The sequence below is a fragment of the Canis lupus genome, chromosome 15 (genome assembly GCF_011100685.1).
Source record: "Canis lupus familiaris isolate Mischka breed German Shepherd chromosome 15, alternate assembly UU_Cfam_GSD_1.0, whole genome shotgun sequence".
NCBI lineage: Eukaryota > Metazoa > Chordata > Mammalia > Carnivora > Canidae > Canis > Canis lupus.
Genome location: NC_049236.1, coordinates 26867333 through 26885617, shown reverse-complemented (window position 1 = coordinate 26885617; position 18285 = coordinate 26867333). Strand labels below are relative to the sequence as shown.

At 33.9% G+C, this 18285-nt stretch overlaps 1 protein-coding gene across 18 annotated transcripts in view; it reads right to left on the bottom strand.

Annotated features, from left to right (window-relative positions):
- LRRIQ1 (leucine rich repeats and IQ motif containing 1) overlaps positions 1 to 18285 on the bottom strand; it is a 214825-nt gene that overhangs the window by 196216 nt on the left and 324 nt on the right. For 16 of the 18 annotated variants that reach the window (XR_005370433.1, XR_005370432.1, XR_005370429.1 and 13 more), the window contains exons 2-8: positions 17007 to 17091; positions 14340 to 14481; positions 12899 to 13010; positions 8954 to 9042; positions 7364 to 7481; positions 5659 to 5882; positions 795 to 869 (exon numbers count right to left, since the gene is read on the bottom strand). Coding sequence is in view for 10 of the 18 variants with exons in the window: in XM_038558575.1 (XP_038414503.1) it covers positions 795 to 869; positions 5659 to 5882; positions 7364 to 7481; positions 8954 to 9042; positions 12899 to 13010; positions 14340 to 14480 (759 nt within the window). In the remaining 8 variants the exon portion in view is untranslated. The remainder of the gene's footprint in view (positions 1 to 794; positions 870 to 5658; positions 5883 to 7363; positions 7482 to 8953; positions 9043 to 12898; positions 13011 to 14339; positions 14482 to 17006; positions 17092 to 18285) is intronic. The other 2 variants (XM_038558581.1, XM_038558582.1) reach the window with 2 other exon arrangements.

The following is an 18285-nucleotide window of genomic DNA, read 5'->3' as shown; positions in this document are numbered from 1 at the left end:
GAAAAAAAGCAAGAGAAACCACAAGCCAAAATTTGTGTAGGAGAAAAGGACTTCAAACTTTCTGAGATAGGAGGTCTGATAAAGGAGACTCCCAGAGCCAGCACAGAGACTGCAAAAGCAATAGACTTGGTGACATTTATGATACCATGAAGGCAAGGTAAAACATACATATGAGCAATATGAAGAACTAGCTTAGTCACACATTTTATCCTTTCTCAACTATTAAGAGAGCTGATAAGCATATATTGCATTAAATTAGATCATTTGGAGTTAGGTGAGAAAAAAATCATTATCACTAGAGTCCTAAAATAAAAGTAAACAGATCAATAAAATTCAGCAAGAAAAAATAAAATAAAATTCAGCAAGTATTTGAGGAAAACCTTAAAAAACTGTAGAATTATAATTTTATATAAGCATATTCACTCACTAAACCAGTTTATTTTAATTTTAGGACATTGTATTTCAAAGAGAATTTCTGATTATAATTTTTAAAGCTTTAATAAATTAAATCCTATATAAGGTAGGCAATATTATTTTAAAATGTCCATTTCAGGGGCACCTGGGTGGCTCAATGGTTGAGCATCTGCCTTTGGCTCAGGTTATAATCCTGAGGTCCTGGGATCAAGTCCTGCATCAGGCTCCACACAGGTAGCCTGTTTCTCCCTCTGCCTGTCTTTGCCGTTCTCTGTCTCTCATGAATAAATAAAATCTTTTAAAAAATGTCCATTTCAAGTATAATAATTTATTTCAAAAAAGAATGATTATTGTAATGATCAAGAACAAGAAATAGATACCTCATGTTGTTTAAATTTCTCTTTCCATATTTTCTCTTCTTTATTGAGTTCATCATTCATCTTCTCCTGTTCTTGCTGAACATATGGTAATATTAAGTTATTATATTCAAATATCAAATAACATTATGTTCTTTATATTCAATTCTTACAACTTATATTTGTAAAAACATATTTAAAGTTAATAACTCACCCAATGATTCTCTGTTTTTAGTACTGGGATAACAACTTTAATCTCAATATAAAGTATCACATAAATGATATCTAGTGTTCCCATTTTGAGCACATAAAGATGTTTGCAACCTGGGAATGTTATTTGAGAATGTTTATTCACATAATAAAATGCATTGGCTAGATATGCTGTTGGCAATGCAAAAATTACAAATAATATTTGCGAGATGAGTTTTGCATTACAATTTTTCTTTCCACGCCATCCCAATTTAACTCACATAATCCAACATTTCAGTGGATAATGATTTTCTTGATTAGTATCTATTTTGTTAAGGATCTGCAGAATAAACAAGATCCTTTCCTCTAAAATTTTACCTTTCATATGGGAACTCTATTGCAAGTTTGCATATTACCTCAAATTTAGCAGGGTAAATTTATCACAAGAGAAGACTATCAAGGATCACAGTAGAAAAGGTGCTATAACTAGAAGATCATGAAAAGCTGCACATAGAAGATTGTATTGAAGGCATTTATTAAATGTTTTCAACTAGGAAAATGATTGTAGCTCTGTTTTTAGGAAAATTAAATGCATACATTAGAGTTAAAGACAGAAAGCCAAGGAGTCCTAAAGAGATCAATGAGGTAGGTATTAGACAAGCCCATGTAAGAATCAAGGAGGGCTTTCTGTAGATAGAGTGGCCTGAGGACAGATACAAAGACAACGTCAACCTGAAACTGCTACAAATAGCCAACTGTCTGAAATAAAGGAAATGGGAATATTTCTTTGGATATAATCTTTTTTTTAAAAGATTTTATTTATTTATTCATGAAAGATATATATAGAGAGAAGCAGAGACACAAGCAGACACAAGCAGAGACACAAGCACAAGCAGAGAAGCAGGCTCCACGCAGGGAGCCCGACGTGGGACTCGATCCCGGGACTCCAGGATCGCGCCCTGGGCCGAAGGCAGGCGCTAAACCGCTGAGCCACCCAGGGATCCCCTGGACATAATCTTATAGGATGAGAATTAAGCAGAGAAATAAGTCCTTCTGACAGCACTATGGTGAGTGAGTTTGTGGAATACAAGACCAAAAGTAGAGAGATCAACTAGAGACTTTAGTGAGTAAGCCAAGCTAGGACATGCTGAACTACAGAATAACAGTAAACAGGTGAGTGTATGAGAAGATGGATAATATAACTATTAGAGGGAAGAGCTGAAGATGGTCTTTATCTTTCTACCTTTCTAGTGTAGCTCATCAAAATAACAAGTACCAAAGGAGAAGCACAATTTAGAAAGACAATGCCCTCAGTTCTAGACACATTAATTTCTGAGTGTCAAGAACTTATAGGAGAGTTATGTAGTTCATTTTTTGTTATAAATATAGATTTGTTTCTGAACAGCTATGGTTGTAACTATTATCGAGAAAGTATATGAAGAAAAAAGGACAAAGAAAGAAATCCTTAATAGTACCATATTTAAGAAGAGAGAGAGACAGAGACAGAGAAGGCTAGAATGGATATAAAGGAGGAACTGCCAAACATAGAAGCAGAGAATCAAGGTGGTGTATTCACAGAGAAGTCAAGGAAAAGAGAAATGGTTAACAATCAAATTCTTATTGGCATAAAATGCTACAGAGGACACTATAAAAACTGAAAAAGAATATGTGAGTATGGAAACTTATAAATCACTGGTTATTTTTGTCAAGAGAAGTTTCATTTAGTCAAATGGTGGTGATATATACCTAGTAGGTTTGGGATTCAACGAGAGATGAAGACATAATGTAGCAAAAATTACCCTTTAGGAGGCCTATGATAAGTAGAGCTAAGAAGCAGCTAAAGTAAGACTTTGAACAAAGGTAATCTCAATGATTTTTCTTTTGTTTTGTTTCTAGGATGGGAAAACTGAATTTGCTTATAAACAACAAGAGGAAGTTGACAGGAGTGTTTCAGCATACAAACTAAAACAATCAAAAAAGTAGGGGTAAACTGAAAAATAATAGAATATGGAGCAGAATGGGGAAAGCTAACCTTTAGCAGAAGAAACCTTTCCTACTGAGTGTGGAACAAGGATAAGAAAAAAAAGCAAAGTGAATACAGAGGTTGGTGCAAACTAGATAGAGGATTAAGAAGAAGTTCGCAATTGATGCAAAAATGTTATGTGATCACTTGCCAATAATGAGGAGGGAGAAGTTAGGTAGAACTCTTTAGGAAAGAAATTTACAATAACTATTTGGGAGAATGGAACAGGAAGCTAACAAAGGACACAGAAAAGAACTATTAAAAGTAAGTAAATTACAAATTTACAATCCATCTTTATAAAATTATGGCATGATCCCATTGGTAATGTTTTAAGCCCCAAGGCATGACAAAGCATACATTTAAGATTTCATTAAAGTATTTTAAACTATAATTTTATGATAAAGCACAAATTACTTAGTTCAGAAACTAAGAATTCTTTGAAGGTGGGGCCCAGGTGTTAGATCTCTTTTGTCATCTAAGCACATAGCTGAATGCTTTGTCATTGAGGTAGTCCATGTTTTTGTTTGTTTGTTTTAAAGCAATTAAAAATGGTAGTTTAGGTAAACAGAATTTAAAAGTCAGATGTTTTCTTAGCCTGAAAACACCACTACTAATCAATAGCAATGATGCATTTAAACATAAGATGGCACTACTACAATAACCTATATTATATTAAAGCCAGTCTAGAGTAAAGCTTCTGACTTTTGGAAATAACCACTTAATCTGGTCTGTGGAAAGGAAAATATAACAAAAGGAAAGCTAATGATCTATAGTTCACACTACTAGAAAAAGCCACAGGCAAACTAGGTCTAATGTATATTGCTTATATATATAATCAGGAAATGAAATGTACTCAACATGGACAGTGAGAATACATTAGACTGCCTCTGTGATCACATGTCAATGTTCTCTATATGCAACACTCAAAATTAGTAAATGTGGGTAATATGTAAGACCGAGAAGTCACTCCTGCTTGTTATCTACACATTCTAAGGATCCTGATGGCCATAAAGTGAGGTCCTAAAAATCCACCAGTTTCTCAATATACCACTACCATGATCTAGAGATGTGGACCACCTGGGGTAGGTTTAAGAGGCAACAAAAACAAAAACAAAAACTCCTTTATACCAAAAAATTTCTAGTCCCAGGAATTTGCTCAATTATGGGAGCAAGGCACAGAGCATTAACTACATGGGTGAACTGCTACAACCAATTATGTTTTATGTAATTGCTATACATTAGACCACATAGCAAGGACACTTCATGATCTAGAAAATTCTGTTGCATTCTTATATGATTAGAAGAGTATGAAAAAGCAACAGTTCATGTGTAAATATCAGCCTTTCTAGGACAATCTTCGTAATTTCATTGACCCTAGGGGCCCTGGAGATCCAAAGAAGCATCTGAAATTTCAATGAATTTTAATAAGTTTTTAAATAAATTAATTTAATTAATTTAAATAAATTTATAAAATTAAATTTAAATAAATTTTTGAATTCCAATAAATTCAATGAAAACTAATCAGGAAGTCCATAGAAATAGTTACTACAGTCAATTGCTGCAATTATCAGGAGAACTTGGGATGCCTGGGTGGCTTAGCGGTTAAGTGCCTGCCTTTGGCCCAGGGTGTGTTCCTGGAGTCCCGGGATCAAGTCCCACATCAGGCTCCCTGCATGAAGCCTGCTTCTCCCTCTGCCTCTGTCTCCGATTCTTTGTGTCTCTCATGAATAAATAAATAAAATCTTTAAAAAGCGGGCGGCGGGGGGGGGGCAGCCCCGGTGGCTCAGCAAGCAGTTTAGCGCAACCTTCAGCCTAGGGCCTGATCCTGGAGATCAGGGATCAAGTCCCACATCGGGCTCCCTGCATGGAGCCTGCTTCTCCTGCCTGTGTCTCTGCCTCTCTCTCTCTTTCCTATCTCTCTCTCTCTCTCTCTGTCTCTCCATGAATAAATGAATAAAATCTTAAAAAAGGGAGTAAACCCCATAGAATAGAGCTCAATCCATACCATAATCTAAAAGCATCAGTACTATTCAGAAGTAGTTACCAATTCAAAAAGTGTATTAAAAAAGCCCAGATATCCATTGACAGATGAATGTGTGTATATACATATATGTATATATTGTATATTGCATATACTGTATATATTATATATTGTGTATATTGTGTATAACATACATATATATGTGTGTATATATATATATATACATACAATGGAATATTACTAAACCTTCAAAAGAATGAAATCTTGTCATTTGCAACAACATGGATGGAACTAGAGGGTACTATGCTGAGCAAAATAAGTGGGTCAGAGAAAAATATATTATTTCACTTATATATGGAATTTAAGAAACAAAACAGATGAACACAGAGGAAGGAAAGGAAAAATAAAATAAGATGGAAACAGAGAGGGAAGCAAATCATAAGAAACTCTTAACTACAGGAAACCAACGGAGGGTTGCTGGAGGGGAAGTGAGTGGGGATGGGGTAATTGGGTGATGGGCGTTATGGAGGACACCTGAAGTCATGAGCACTGGGTATTATATGCAACTGATGAATCACTAAATTCTACCTCTGAAACTAATAATACAGTGTATGTTAACTAAACCAAATTTAAAGTAAAAAAATTTTTAAAGAAAAAATGTATAAAAAACAAAAAAAATTTAAAATACCCTTTACCTTCTGAATATTCTCTAATTTCTTCTTTTCAACTTCAAATTGTTTCATCCAGCAATGTCTCTTTTCTTCTTCTTCTTGAAATTGCGTTTCTTCTCTATCTCTTTGAGCTTTGAGAGTTTCTTTCTCCTGGTCTTCCAGTTCTTTCTGCTTGTCTTGCCATGCCTCAAAAGACTGCCTACATCTTTCTTCCACTTCACAGTATCCAAAATTTATATCAGCATCATCTGTATTCATGAAGAGAAATATTATTATTCTTTTTTTTTAATTCATAGAGACACAGAGAGAGAGAGAGAGAGAGAGAGAGAGAGAGAGAGACAGGCAGAGGGAGAAGCAGGCAGAGGGAGAAGCAGGCTCCATACAAAGAGCCTGACGTGGGACTCGATCCCAGGTCTCCAGGATCACGCCCTGGGCTGAAGATGGCACTAAACCACTGAGCCACCAGGGCTGCCCAAATATTATTATTCTTAAAAGCAAATCTCTCCGGATGCCTGGGTGGCTCAGTCTGCCTTTAGCCCAGGGCATGACCCCTGGAGTTCCGGGATTGAGTCCCCTATCGGGCTTCCTGCATGGAGCCTGCTTCTCTCTCTGCCTGTGTCTCTGCCTCTCTCTCTCTCTCTCTGTGTCTCTTATGAATAAATAAACAAAATCTTATTTAAAAAAAACTCTCAAAAGTGACCTAATATAAAGTATAAAAGTAATTTTGAAATGAAGAAATAAGGGCAATGTATTACGAAAGTAAAAATGATAATATGCAAAAAAAATACATGTTTGAATACACATAAAAATTCTGTTGCAGTCATATGCAGGGAAGTTCTATTGTAGTCATATACAAGGAAGTTCGTCAATAAAGAAATCACAACTTGACTTAAACTATACCACAAAATTTAATAAAAAACGTGTGTGTGTGTGTGTGTGTGTGTGTGTGTGTGTGTGTTGTAGCTAAGGGAATATAGTTAAAGGATACTTAAAAATCCAAGGCTGGGAGCACCTGGGTGGCTCAGTCAGTTAAGTATCTAATTCTTTTTTTTTTTTTTTTTAAGTATCTAATTCTTGATTCTTTTTTTTTTTTTTAATTTTTATTTATTTTATGATAGTCACAGAGAGAGAGAGAGAGAGGCAGAGACATAGGCAGAGGGAGAAGCAGGCTCCATGCACCGGGAGCCCGATGTGGGATTCGATCCCGGGTCTCCAGGATCGTGCCCTGGGCCTAAGGCAGGCACCAAACCACTACACCACCCAGGGATCCCCTAATTCTTGATTCTTGGTTTTGGCTCAGGTTATGATCTCAATGTCCTGGGATGATACCCCACCTCAGGCTCTCCGCTTGGCAGGGAGTCTGCTTCTCTCCCTCTCTCTCTGCCCCTCCCCCTGCTCTCTCTCTCTCTCTCTTTCTCTAAAATAAATAAGTAAATCTAAAAAAAAAAAAAAAAATCCAAGGCTGGGCATATATGTTTCAGCCATCTCTCTATATATACATATTGATTTTAAATTTAAATAATTTTAAAAATATTTGAACCCAGTTAATGTAGGAGGCATAAAAAACTATGAAAATATGAAATTAAACAAGGCATAAAGGCATAGTAATTTTCAAATATCATGATTATATTTTTCTAAATGCTAAAAGAAAACTGTCCAAATTTTTTTCAGATAACTATGGTCAATCACATAAAAATAATCAAAAATATCATTGAGCAGTTTGGCTCACCTGGCAAAACATGTTCATCCATAGGCAAATCATAAGAACCAGGCTCTGGAATAGAATCAGGACTATCACAATGGATTTTACTCCTCAGAAATTCTTCTTTTTCTATTTCAGATAACATCTAAGAGGTTAAAAGAGTACCAATAATTAAGAAAGAGTAAAGAAAGAGTAAAGCAATCATTTAAAAATATGTCAAGTTAAAAATCTAAAATGACTAAGTATGAGAATAAAAGGTACAGCATTAGGACATAGTCAATGATACTGTAATAGCCTTGTATGGTGACAGATGGTAGCAACACTTCTAGTGAGCATAGCATGATGTATAGAGATGTTTTATTACCATGCTGTATACCTGAAGCTAATGTAAAATTGTGTCAACTATATTCAAATAAAAACAAAACAAAAAAAAGCTTGAAAATCATTTCGAAGTGTCTATACTAATGTTTGTGTTCTTCCTAATACATTTCCATATTTCTTAATGATCTAATAAGTGATTGCTCTATATATAAATAGCTAATACCTATGTTTAAAAAGAGAATTATTCTCTAATTTAACCTGAATTATGCAAAAGTCATAATGTTGATGAATACTTTTCCAAGACTTCTACCTAATTCTAGTTGGAAAGATAGAGGATCTCTATTTCAATGAAGTAGCAATATGATCATTCAAAATTAATATTTCAAATCTGTTACCAAAAAAGAGAGTAAGAGACATATATATACATATATATATTTGTGTGTATATACACATATATATTTATATGCAATTTTCAAATTATGTTAAACATCTTAGGAAGCAGGAGTTATGTAAAATTAGAGATAGTTGGTAAAATGAGAAGTAAAATGAGTCCAAGATGATGAACCTGTAGAAGAAATTTCTCAAATATATTTCTGGAGGTTTTAACCAAAAATGCTAGGCTCTCCTTTACTCTTACTTCTATAGGAGTATTTATATTTAATTTCTTTAAACTAACAAGATGTTCTATTTGAAAATTTCCATGGGATATTTAAAGTCTACTAGGAACATAGTAGATTCCTAAGCAGGGTAATAAACATTATATTCATTGTTTCCCTTGGAGATTTTAGGGGAAAATATCACATAATATAGTCCTACTGTTTTATCTACATGCATTTTAAATTTCCAAGTACTGATGATTCAGATCACTATTTCTAATATTTTTTAAATTGAAATTTGAGTTGTTACATATTACATGTCAGAGTAAACCATAAAGCCAAAAGTGATTTGCTTAAAAATAATTAATTTTTAAATTTTTTAATTGGTTAATTTTATCTTTTTTTTTTAAAGATTCATTTATTTATTTGAGAGAGAGAGAGAGAGAGAGAGAATGGGAGTGCACACACCAGGAGGAGGGGCAAAGGGAGAAAGAATATTAAGCAAACTCCATGCTGACATGGGGCTCCATCCCAGGTCTGAGATCATGACCTGGGCCAAAACCAAGAGTCACTGAGTCAGACGCTTAAAGGACTCTGCTACCCAGCCGTCCCAATCAGTGAACTGTCATCCTTCAAAAGAGGCAAAGGTAAATTTCTAACTATAATATTCAGTACTTTCAGTCAAAAATTGATCATATACCTTTATTAACTGTTCCGGATTTTCTTTATGTTCAGTTGATAATTCTATCCTTAAGTGCATGTGATTATTAGGAACTCTATAACTATAGTCTAGAGGGGAAAAAAATGTTATAGCTTTAAATATTAGAGTAGGGTAAAACATATTAAAATCTCAAATTCTTTCATTATACTTTAATCTCAAATTCTATTATAGTATATTCTTGGTGAGTGACTCAAAACAATAGGAAAATAATGAAAAATAAAGAACAGAGAAAACCTGTAATCTTTGTTCTAAAAATAAAAGTGACAAATTTATAAAGCACTCTCTTGATCATCTTTCATATTCTAGACTGAAGTTGATACTGCAGTGACACCTGGATTAGAAATCAATAAAGGTTCAATTCTACTGCCACAAACTAGCAATAAACACAGTTTAATAAAAGTATGTTTATTTTAAAAGATTATAATTACTAACATGAATGAAGTGAGCTTTCATTCCTGATTTTATGAGTTTTTGTTGAATTTTATTGTCTTTTTATCCTCTGTGCAGATGCAGTTATTTTTTTTCCGTATTTAACCAATGTGCTCTTTCATGGTAATCTTCATTAACAGTAAACTGTTGTTCACGGATGACTATCTTGCTGGTAACTAACTACTCACACCTATTTTTTCAGACATTACAGATTTTCTTCTTCAACACCTATTCACAGTTTCACCAGCCTGCTTTCCCATGTGAGGGGTTGAAAAGCAAAAATAACATTCTCCAGATTCCTTTGAAACTAGGTTTCTAAGGGTGATTTAGGTTCTGCCAATTGGAATTCCAATCCACTAAAGACTTCAGATAACCATGTCCCTATTCAACATCTAACTGTGAATGCATACAGAAATTCAAGCAAGCATTGCCTAGCTAAGCTCAGGCAACCCACAGAACCATAATAATATGGTTATTTTAAACCACTCAGTTTGTTTTTCAGCAATAAATAACCAAAACTTCTACCTTTACCAATAAAACAAACACACAAACATCCCCAAAACCCTTTTGCTTAAATCAGCTAAAATAGTTTCTGTCTACAACTAAGAGCCCTAACCAATATATCTACATTTGTAAGTGAAATTAGCCTCTGGTTACTTTTGTGTGTATGCTATGCTTGTACAGATTTATATTTGTATTTGAAATATGCAAATTTTTATAAATGAAATAGTATATAAACTGCAGATTTGTTTATCCTTTATGGATTGTAAGAATTCAACTGTAAAACCATACTCATTTCTTTTTTTCCTTTTCTTAAAACTCATACTAATTTCTAAGGACATTTGAGAAGGAAACTTTTTCCACTTTCTTGCAAGATTATTGATTTAATCATGTTTCCCACTTTTTTGAAGCAATTTTGATAATTATAATTTTCTTTGAAAAATATTCTATTGAGACTAACAAACTTATTTGACCAGAACTATACAGGAGATTTCATAATCTCTAAACCACTGCTAGACTCATAGTTATATAACTTTTCATGTAACTAATTTTTTACAATGTGTTTCGTTTTATTTTTTCTTAATTAGGCTATATAATTGCCAATATATCTATAATATATTTTCATTGTATAAACTTTAATATATACAAAATCCCCTATAACTCAACTACAGATAATCACTGCCAAAACTTGAAGCATCTACATAAAGTAAGTCTCTATATATCCATTCACACAAGTGCTCAGAACAAAAGTCTTGGAGTCAATTTCCTCTCCTCATTTTGTGTCAATCCATCCTTTTGGATCTTTTGGTTCTTTTTACTTTAAAAATGGTTTCTAGAATATGCCTATTTTTCATCATTTCCACTCCAATCACTCTCATCTCTAACCATACTATTACAACAGTCTTGTAGTAGACTCTTGCTACCTCAGGTTATCTTTTTTATGTAATCACTAGAATAATTGCCTTAAAAATGTGTCAGATATCATCACTCCTTATGCAAAAACCTTCACATACACAGAGTAGAATTCAAAATCCAGATCATGATCTATAAAAGCTCTATATGATCTGAGCCCCAGATGATCTGTGCCTTGGCTTCACAGAGCCTTCTTTCTGGAACACTGGCTTTCTAGATATCCATGTGGCTCATCTTCTCATTTGCTGAGACATCCATGTGGTTTTCCTTCTTAGTCATTGCTCAGATATCACCTCCTGAGAGAGGACTTCCCTGACTTACCCTATCTAAAACAGCAACCTCCAATCTCTATCCCCTATCTTAATTTTTTTCCTTCATGGACGTAATCATTATTAAAATATTACATATTTATTTGTTTATAGTCTATCTCTCCACACTGGATAAATAGAATAGGAAAGCAGACTTTTGCCTATTTTGTTCTCTGTTATATTCTCAGTGGCTGAAACAGGTCCTTTTTTTTTTTTCTCTTTTATTTTATTTTTTTTAATTTATTTTTTATTGGTGTTCAATTTACTAACATACAGAATAACCCCCAGTGCCCGTCACCCATTCACTCCCACCCCCCGCCCTCCTCCCCTTCTACCACCCCTAGTTCGTTTCCCAGAGTTAGCAGTCTTTATGTTCTGTCTCCCTTTCTGATATTTCCCACACATTTCTTCTCCCTTCCCTTATATTCCCTTTCGCTATTATTTATATTCCCCAAATGAATGAGAACATATAATGTTTGTCCTTCTCCTACTGACTTACTTCACTCAGCATAATACCCTCCAGTTCCATCCACGTTGAAGCAAATGGTGGGTATTTGTCATTTCTAATAGCTGAAACAGGTCCTTTCACACAATAATATTTGTTGAATGAATGCCTATGAATACCCACATTGTAATATGTACCCATATTTGCATAAATGAAACTGATTTTTATAATAACTTTAAATGCTATATCATGAATATTTTTATTTCATTAAATATTATCTAAGCCATCTTTTCTAATGAATGTTGTTGGACACACTGAGAACCGTTGAACATTTAGGCTGCTGTGATTTTTAATTATAAATCAAGCCATGATTAATTCTAATTAAATCTTTGATCATTCTATTATTCTTAGAATAATTCCAAGAAGTAAATTTGCTCAGTTGAAGCAAATAAAAATTGTTAGTTTTCTGGGCACCCCAGGTGGCTCAGCGGTTTAGCGCTGCCTTCAGCCCAGGGCATGATCCTGGAGACCTGGGACCGAGTCCCACATCAGGCTCCCTGCATGGAGCCTGCTTCTCCTTCTGCCAGTGTTTCTGCCTCTCTGTCTCTCTTTCTCTCTGTCTGTCTCTCATGAATAAATAAAATCTTTTAAAAATTGTTAGTTTTCTGGTGTAAATTATGTTTTTCTCAAAAAATGTATAAACTAATACTTCTAAAATATTCCTGTCACTAATTTCCTTGTCCTTAATGCAAAGTAAGGATGACTCTTGAACAACATGAGGGTTATGAGTGACAACTCCCCACGTAGTCAAAAATCTGCATATAACTTTTGATTGCCCAAAACATGTCTACTAATAGCCTGTTGTAGACCAGAGGCTTACTAATAACAAACAGTCTATTAATATATTTTATATATGTATTATATACTGTATTCTTACAATAAGGAAAGTTAGAGAAATAAAAATGTTAAGAAAATCACACAAAAGAGAAAATCTATTTACAATACTGTACTAAAAAAATCTGCACATAAATTACCTGTGCAGTTCAAACCAACTGTGTTGTTCAAGAATCAACTGATTAGGGCTGGTAAAACAAACTGTTGGTGGCTAGTATTTATTGGACATGTAAAGAAAGTTGTACGGAAAATAAAATACATGGATTATAATAAATTTAACAATCCAGTATATTATAGATATTATAGTTGGGAGAACTGCACATACATGTATATAACAGCAGATAATAAAAACTTCAAGCAGTATAATTTTCTAAGTTATAAATTATTCATGCTTACAAAAAACTTATCTGTCAAACAGATAAAAACTATACTTACTTAAAATATCAGTATCTTCCAAGTCCTGAAGAATGAGCTCTTCAACAGTTTTACTCTTATTCTTTATGATGTTAATGCAGTGAAGAACTGACTCAGGTAATTCATCCAAATCCTAAAATTTAAAAAAAATAAAACAAACTGTTAAGTTATTAAAACCATATATCAAAAATTTGATAAAAGTTTTGATACACCAAAACTTTGAGCAAACGTGTAAATGAGTTCAAACAAGTATATTTGATTAAAATATGCTTTTCATTTTCAGATGATTATGAAATACATCCATGATTCTATTGGATTTCATATGCAAATGAAGAATTACAGAATTTTTTGTCTCACTTGAATTAGCTATGGATAAGAAGACATAATAATGTAAAAATTTTAACCTTCCAAAAGTAATATATAGGTTATTGTAGTCCTAATTAAAAGTCAAAGTATAACTACCTTTTGAAACTTAGCAAGTGAGGATTTTTTGGGAAAATGCTTTGTGAAAAAAAAAAAAAAAGAAAATGCTTTGTGGAGGTTTTGAAAAAGTAAAACAAGGAATCTGACATATTTGATACTTAATAAAAAACTACAAAACAGCAAAAATTAACAGAATAATGGAAAAGAATAGACAGCCTTGGATAGATTATATGAATAAACAACTGAACATATACAAAAGATAAGACGAATCAATTAAGAGGTAGATTATATGCCAAGTGACATTAATAATATTAACTAAATATGAGCAGGAAAATTTCTATTTTCTATTTAGATCTATGTTTATAACATAAAACATATGAAAATAAATTCCCATTAGTTTAAGGATTTTGATATAAAAGAATGAATCTATGAATACATTTTCTAAGCACATAAACATTGAGGGAAATACACAAACGAAAAAATAATAGATTTGATTTCCAAAAAATAACTACTTCTATAGGTCTACAGATTTCATAATAATTTTGCTTTCCATATATATCTAATAGCATTGGAAAGCTCATGATTTAAGTTTAAAAAAACCAGGATACAAATAAATAATTCTATGTATAATATAATCCCAATTTTGCAAAGAAATGAACATATATACATGACTTCTATCTTCTTTTTATAAAGATTTATTTATTTATTCATGAGAGACACAGACAGAGAGGCAGAGACATAGGCAGAGGGAGAAGTAGACTCTCCAGAGAGAGCCTGATGAGGGACTCATCTTGGATCTCGGGATCACACCTTGAGCAGAAAGCAGACACTCAACTGCTGAGCCACCTAGGCATCAATGTACTTCTATCTTCAATGTACTTTATATATTTAAATATCTAATAATATGCATTTTAAAAAAGTGATCCTAAGGTTAAAAAATGAGATAACTATGAAAAATGCACTGAGAAAAGTTTAATTTTTCTCCTGCAAAGTTTATTCCAGTTAAAAGGTTCTTGAAAGCTCAGCATTTAACACTTACTGTATCACTATTATCACTCTGGGTGTCTGATTTTGAATCACTATCAACATCATCTTTTTCTAATGAAGAAATGCTGATTTTATCCAATTCAGCTTCTATTTCTTCTTTGAGCTTTTTATCATCATCATCATTTTCCATCATCCTTCATAATAAACAAAGAACCATTTTAAGAAAATTGAAGAGGCTAAAATGAATAAAATCTATGGGTTTTTAGAAGTGTGATACCAATCTGACACATTCTGTGTAAATATGTTTTCACCTAGGACATTTTTATCATATCTTAGTTGTACCATATATTAAAGAACATTGTTTTTTCTCTCCATTAACTTATTATGTCTCTAAGTTTGACTATAAAATGATCAACTCTAATAATACTCTCTCAATTCTCTAAGGGGAAATTCACATTGAATGGCCTGTCTTAACTTCCTGAACCAAGAAATGTCATAGTAAAATTCATCCTCGTGGAATAATTGCTTCTGAACAGCTTGAATATTCAGATTAGAAACCTCATAAGAAAAAAAAAAGAATACTCATTAGGGAACAACCTAAGTCTATACATGGGGCAACATATTGGTTAGTTTCAACTCATTAGCTCAAGTTGTCAATTTTACTATAGATAGCCACATGTGTTTAGCAACAATATATTGTAATAATGGATAATATATGGCTTATAAGATCACTATTTATATTATTTAAATCTTTAATGTTTGTGATAGGTATCAATCAAGCAGTACATTACAGAATATCTTTACATAATCATTACCATCATCAACTGGCTTCTATGTATTGAGCACCTGTGACAAGCCAGGCACTAGAAGACACTTTGTAAGATTGATAATCATCAGAGAAAATTAACAGATATAACGTCATTATAGTCATTGTATTGAAAAGAAAACCAAAATTTGTAGTGTCTACTTAACTGCATGTAGTCATTATGCTAATAAGTAATGGGGACAGGGCCCTACTTGAGAGATCCTGCACCCAAAGCCAGTGCTCTCCCCACTTTGAAATGATCTCTAAACTTAGTCAAGCTCTTGATCTGCCCGGCAATCCTTTAGAATATTCCCTGATCCAATAGTCTTCAAATTGCAGATGGTAACTCATAGTGGATTAAGAAATTAATTCAGTGGCATTTCATCATAAACTTTTAATGATGGAATAGGATAGGGAAGATTGGGTCAGAAAAGAAACTATAAATGTACCATATATGTTAAAGATAAAAAAATTCATTCTAAAAATGCTTTTGTTTCAATTGTAAGTGGGCATATATGTACTCATGTGTGCATGGGCTGCAGTGTAATGTGTAAACTGGTTTCTTTTAATGTGGGTCTTGGTTTAAGAAAACAAATTTGAAAATCACTGCACTTGTCAATTCTTATTTTCCAGACTATTCCAAACTTTCATTCTTTCAAGTCCCTGACCTTTCCAGTACTATCTTCTTGATTCTTCTTTCCTTCCTACCTGCCTGCCTGCCTGCCTTCCTTTCTCTTTTCCTTCTTTCATTCATCTCAAAATCAACTTTTTGGGAGCCAATCAGATATATTAACATCAGTGCTGGGTGCTATATTAATTAAATAAGACAAGTAGCCTGTGTTCATAGTTTATAGTCTAGTTAACAAAGAAAATGAGATACCCTCATTTTCCTATTTCTTTTCCCAAAATCTTGTCATATTCATTTTACTTGGAAAGGCACCCCTCCCTAATAAGTGTAATTTTCTGCCTATTCTCTGAATCTGACAATTTTTCACCATTAAACTGTGCTCTACCCACTATTCTTGCTGTTTACCCCCTGCCATACATCTTTTTATCCTACTTGTCTCTCTTCTCCATGTAAACACAATCAGTTCACTCCCATCCAAAAAAAAAGAAAAAAAGAAAAAAAAAAAAGAAAAGAAAAACACCTGTGCCTGTCTTTCCTCTAGTTGTATGTATCACATCTTTCTTTCACATACAAATAATGGACTGATTTCCTTGTATTGCCTACACTCTTGGACATTTATCCCAGAGAAATGAAAATTGATGTTCATGCTAAAAGTTGTACATGAATATTCACAACAGGTTTATTCATGATGGTCTCAAACTGGAGACAACCAAAATGCCCCTAAGTAGGTGAATGGTTAAACCAATTCTAGTACATCCATACCATGTCATACTACTCATCAATAAAAGGAATGGATATTGATGTGTGTCACAACTCCAACAAATCTCCATGAATCTCTGGGGAACTATGTTGAGAAAAAGCCCAAACCAAAAGGTAATATGTTAAATGACATTCATATGACTTTTTTGAAATGATAAAATGACAAAATTTTATAAGTGGAGGACCGATTAGTGTATTCCAGGAGTCAGAGGTGGATGGAGTTGGAGGAAGGTGGTCATGGTAATAAAAGGGTAACATGAAAGAGTCTTGTAGCATTGGAGCTGCTCAGTATCTTGACTGTAGTAGTAGATAAGTGACGATATTCAGATGATAAAAATTGTATATAATATGTACAAATGAGTACAAGTAAAACTGAGGAAATCTAAATAAGATTAGCAACAAGATGTTACCATTGGGAGATACTGGGCAGGGTGCAACCGATATTGCTGCATTGTTTCTTAAAACTATGTGTTAATCTACAATCATTTCAATAAAAAAAATTTAATTGAAAAATCCCACATACTCACTAAAGAAAGTTAAATAGATTATGGTGGATTCATGGAATGGAATACTATACAAGTCCTTTTAAAAATGGGGATATTTGCTGTGCTCCTGTGGAAAGGTAGAAAAGAAGAAATAATTGAAAAAAACAGCACATGGTAGAAAACTATTCAGGGTAACGTCTCTTTTGTGTAACTACACACACACACACACACACACTCTCTCTCTCTCTCTTTTTAAACATAGAAACGTTCTGGGAGAAGTTGGGGAACTTTTAATTTTAATTTCATACCTTTATGCGGAGTGATTTAAAACAAAACCGTGAAAATGTACTACTCTTGTCATCCTAAAAACTAGTTTTAAAACAAATTTTATGGAAAATAAATAAACAAATAAAACAAATTTTACCCATATCTTCCTCCTGCAAAGGAAAACAAAGCCAGAAACAGAACCAGTGTTAAGATGCTATCCTGTTATTAAACTTACTTAAGGTGCAATTCAAAAGATCTGCTAGGTGGAAATCAGATATATATATATGTAGCTATAGAGCAGAATGCGAGGGACACAAACTTTATGGAGAAAGAAAGGCAGGAGAATAAAGGTAATGGATAAAGGTAATAAAGGTAAAAGTCATTTCCATCGTGTCTCTCTCTGCTCTTCAAATGGCCCTGTCCAACCACATGTCCAACCACATATGTGATCTCAATCTTTCGAGTAGCAATTTGTTTAAAAAAGAGTAACGGGTGAAATTAGCTTTCATAATATATTTACTATTATAATACTATATCAAAAAAATATAATAATGATAAATGTATACTATTTTAAAAGGATACTTTTGACCCCATATACCCAAAATATCATTGCATCGCGCAGTCAGCATCAAAGTCATTAATTATGAAGATCGAGGCAAAGAGACTATGGTCTCGCATCCTATGCACTAATTCTTCAAAATGGGACGCGCGCTTGACGCCCGCAGCAGCTTTGGAGCTGGAGCCGCTGCATGTGCAGCCCTCGGCGGCCCCCTGGCGGCCACAGGCCGCGGAGGTCACTGCCGCCCGGGAAATCCCCCGCCGCACGCGCGCTGCGGGAGACTTCAAGGGGACGGAGTAATAAATAAAGCTGCCCAAAGTGGGAAGTCTTGAGGAGCTCGCCTTGCAAACTGTAGCTCTCCAAGCTCTAAACATAAGGGAAGCAAATTACTTGAGAGGGTGACTATGAACCATAAAAGGGAGGCGGCGGCGGCGGAGGGGGGGGGTAGGAGGAGGGGGAAGAGGGGAGTGGAGGGAGGGACGAAAGGAACCATCA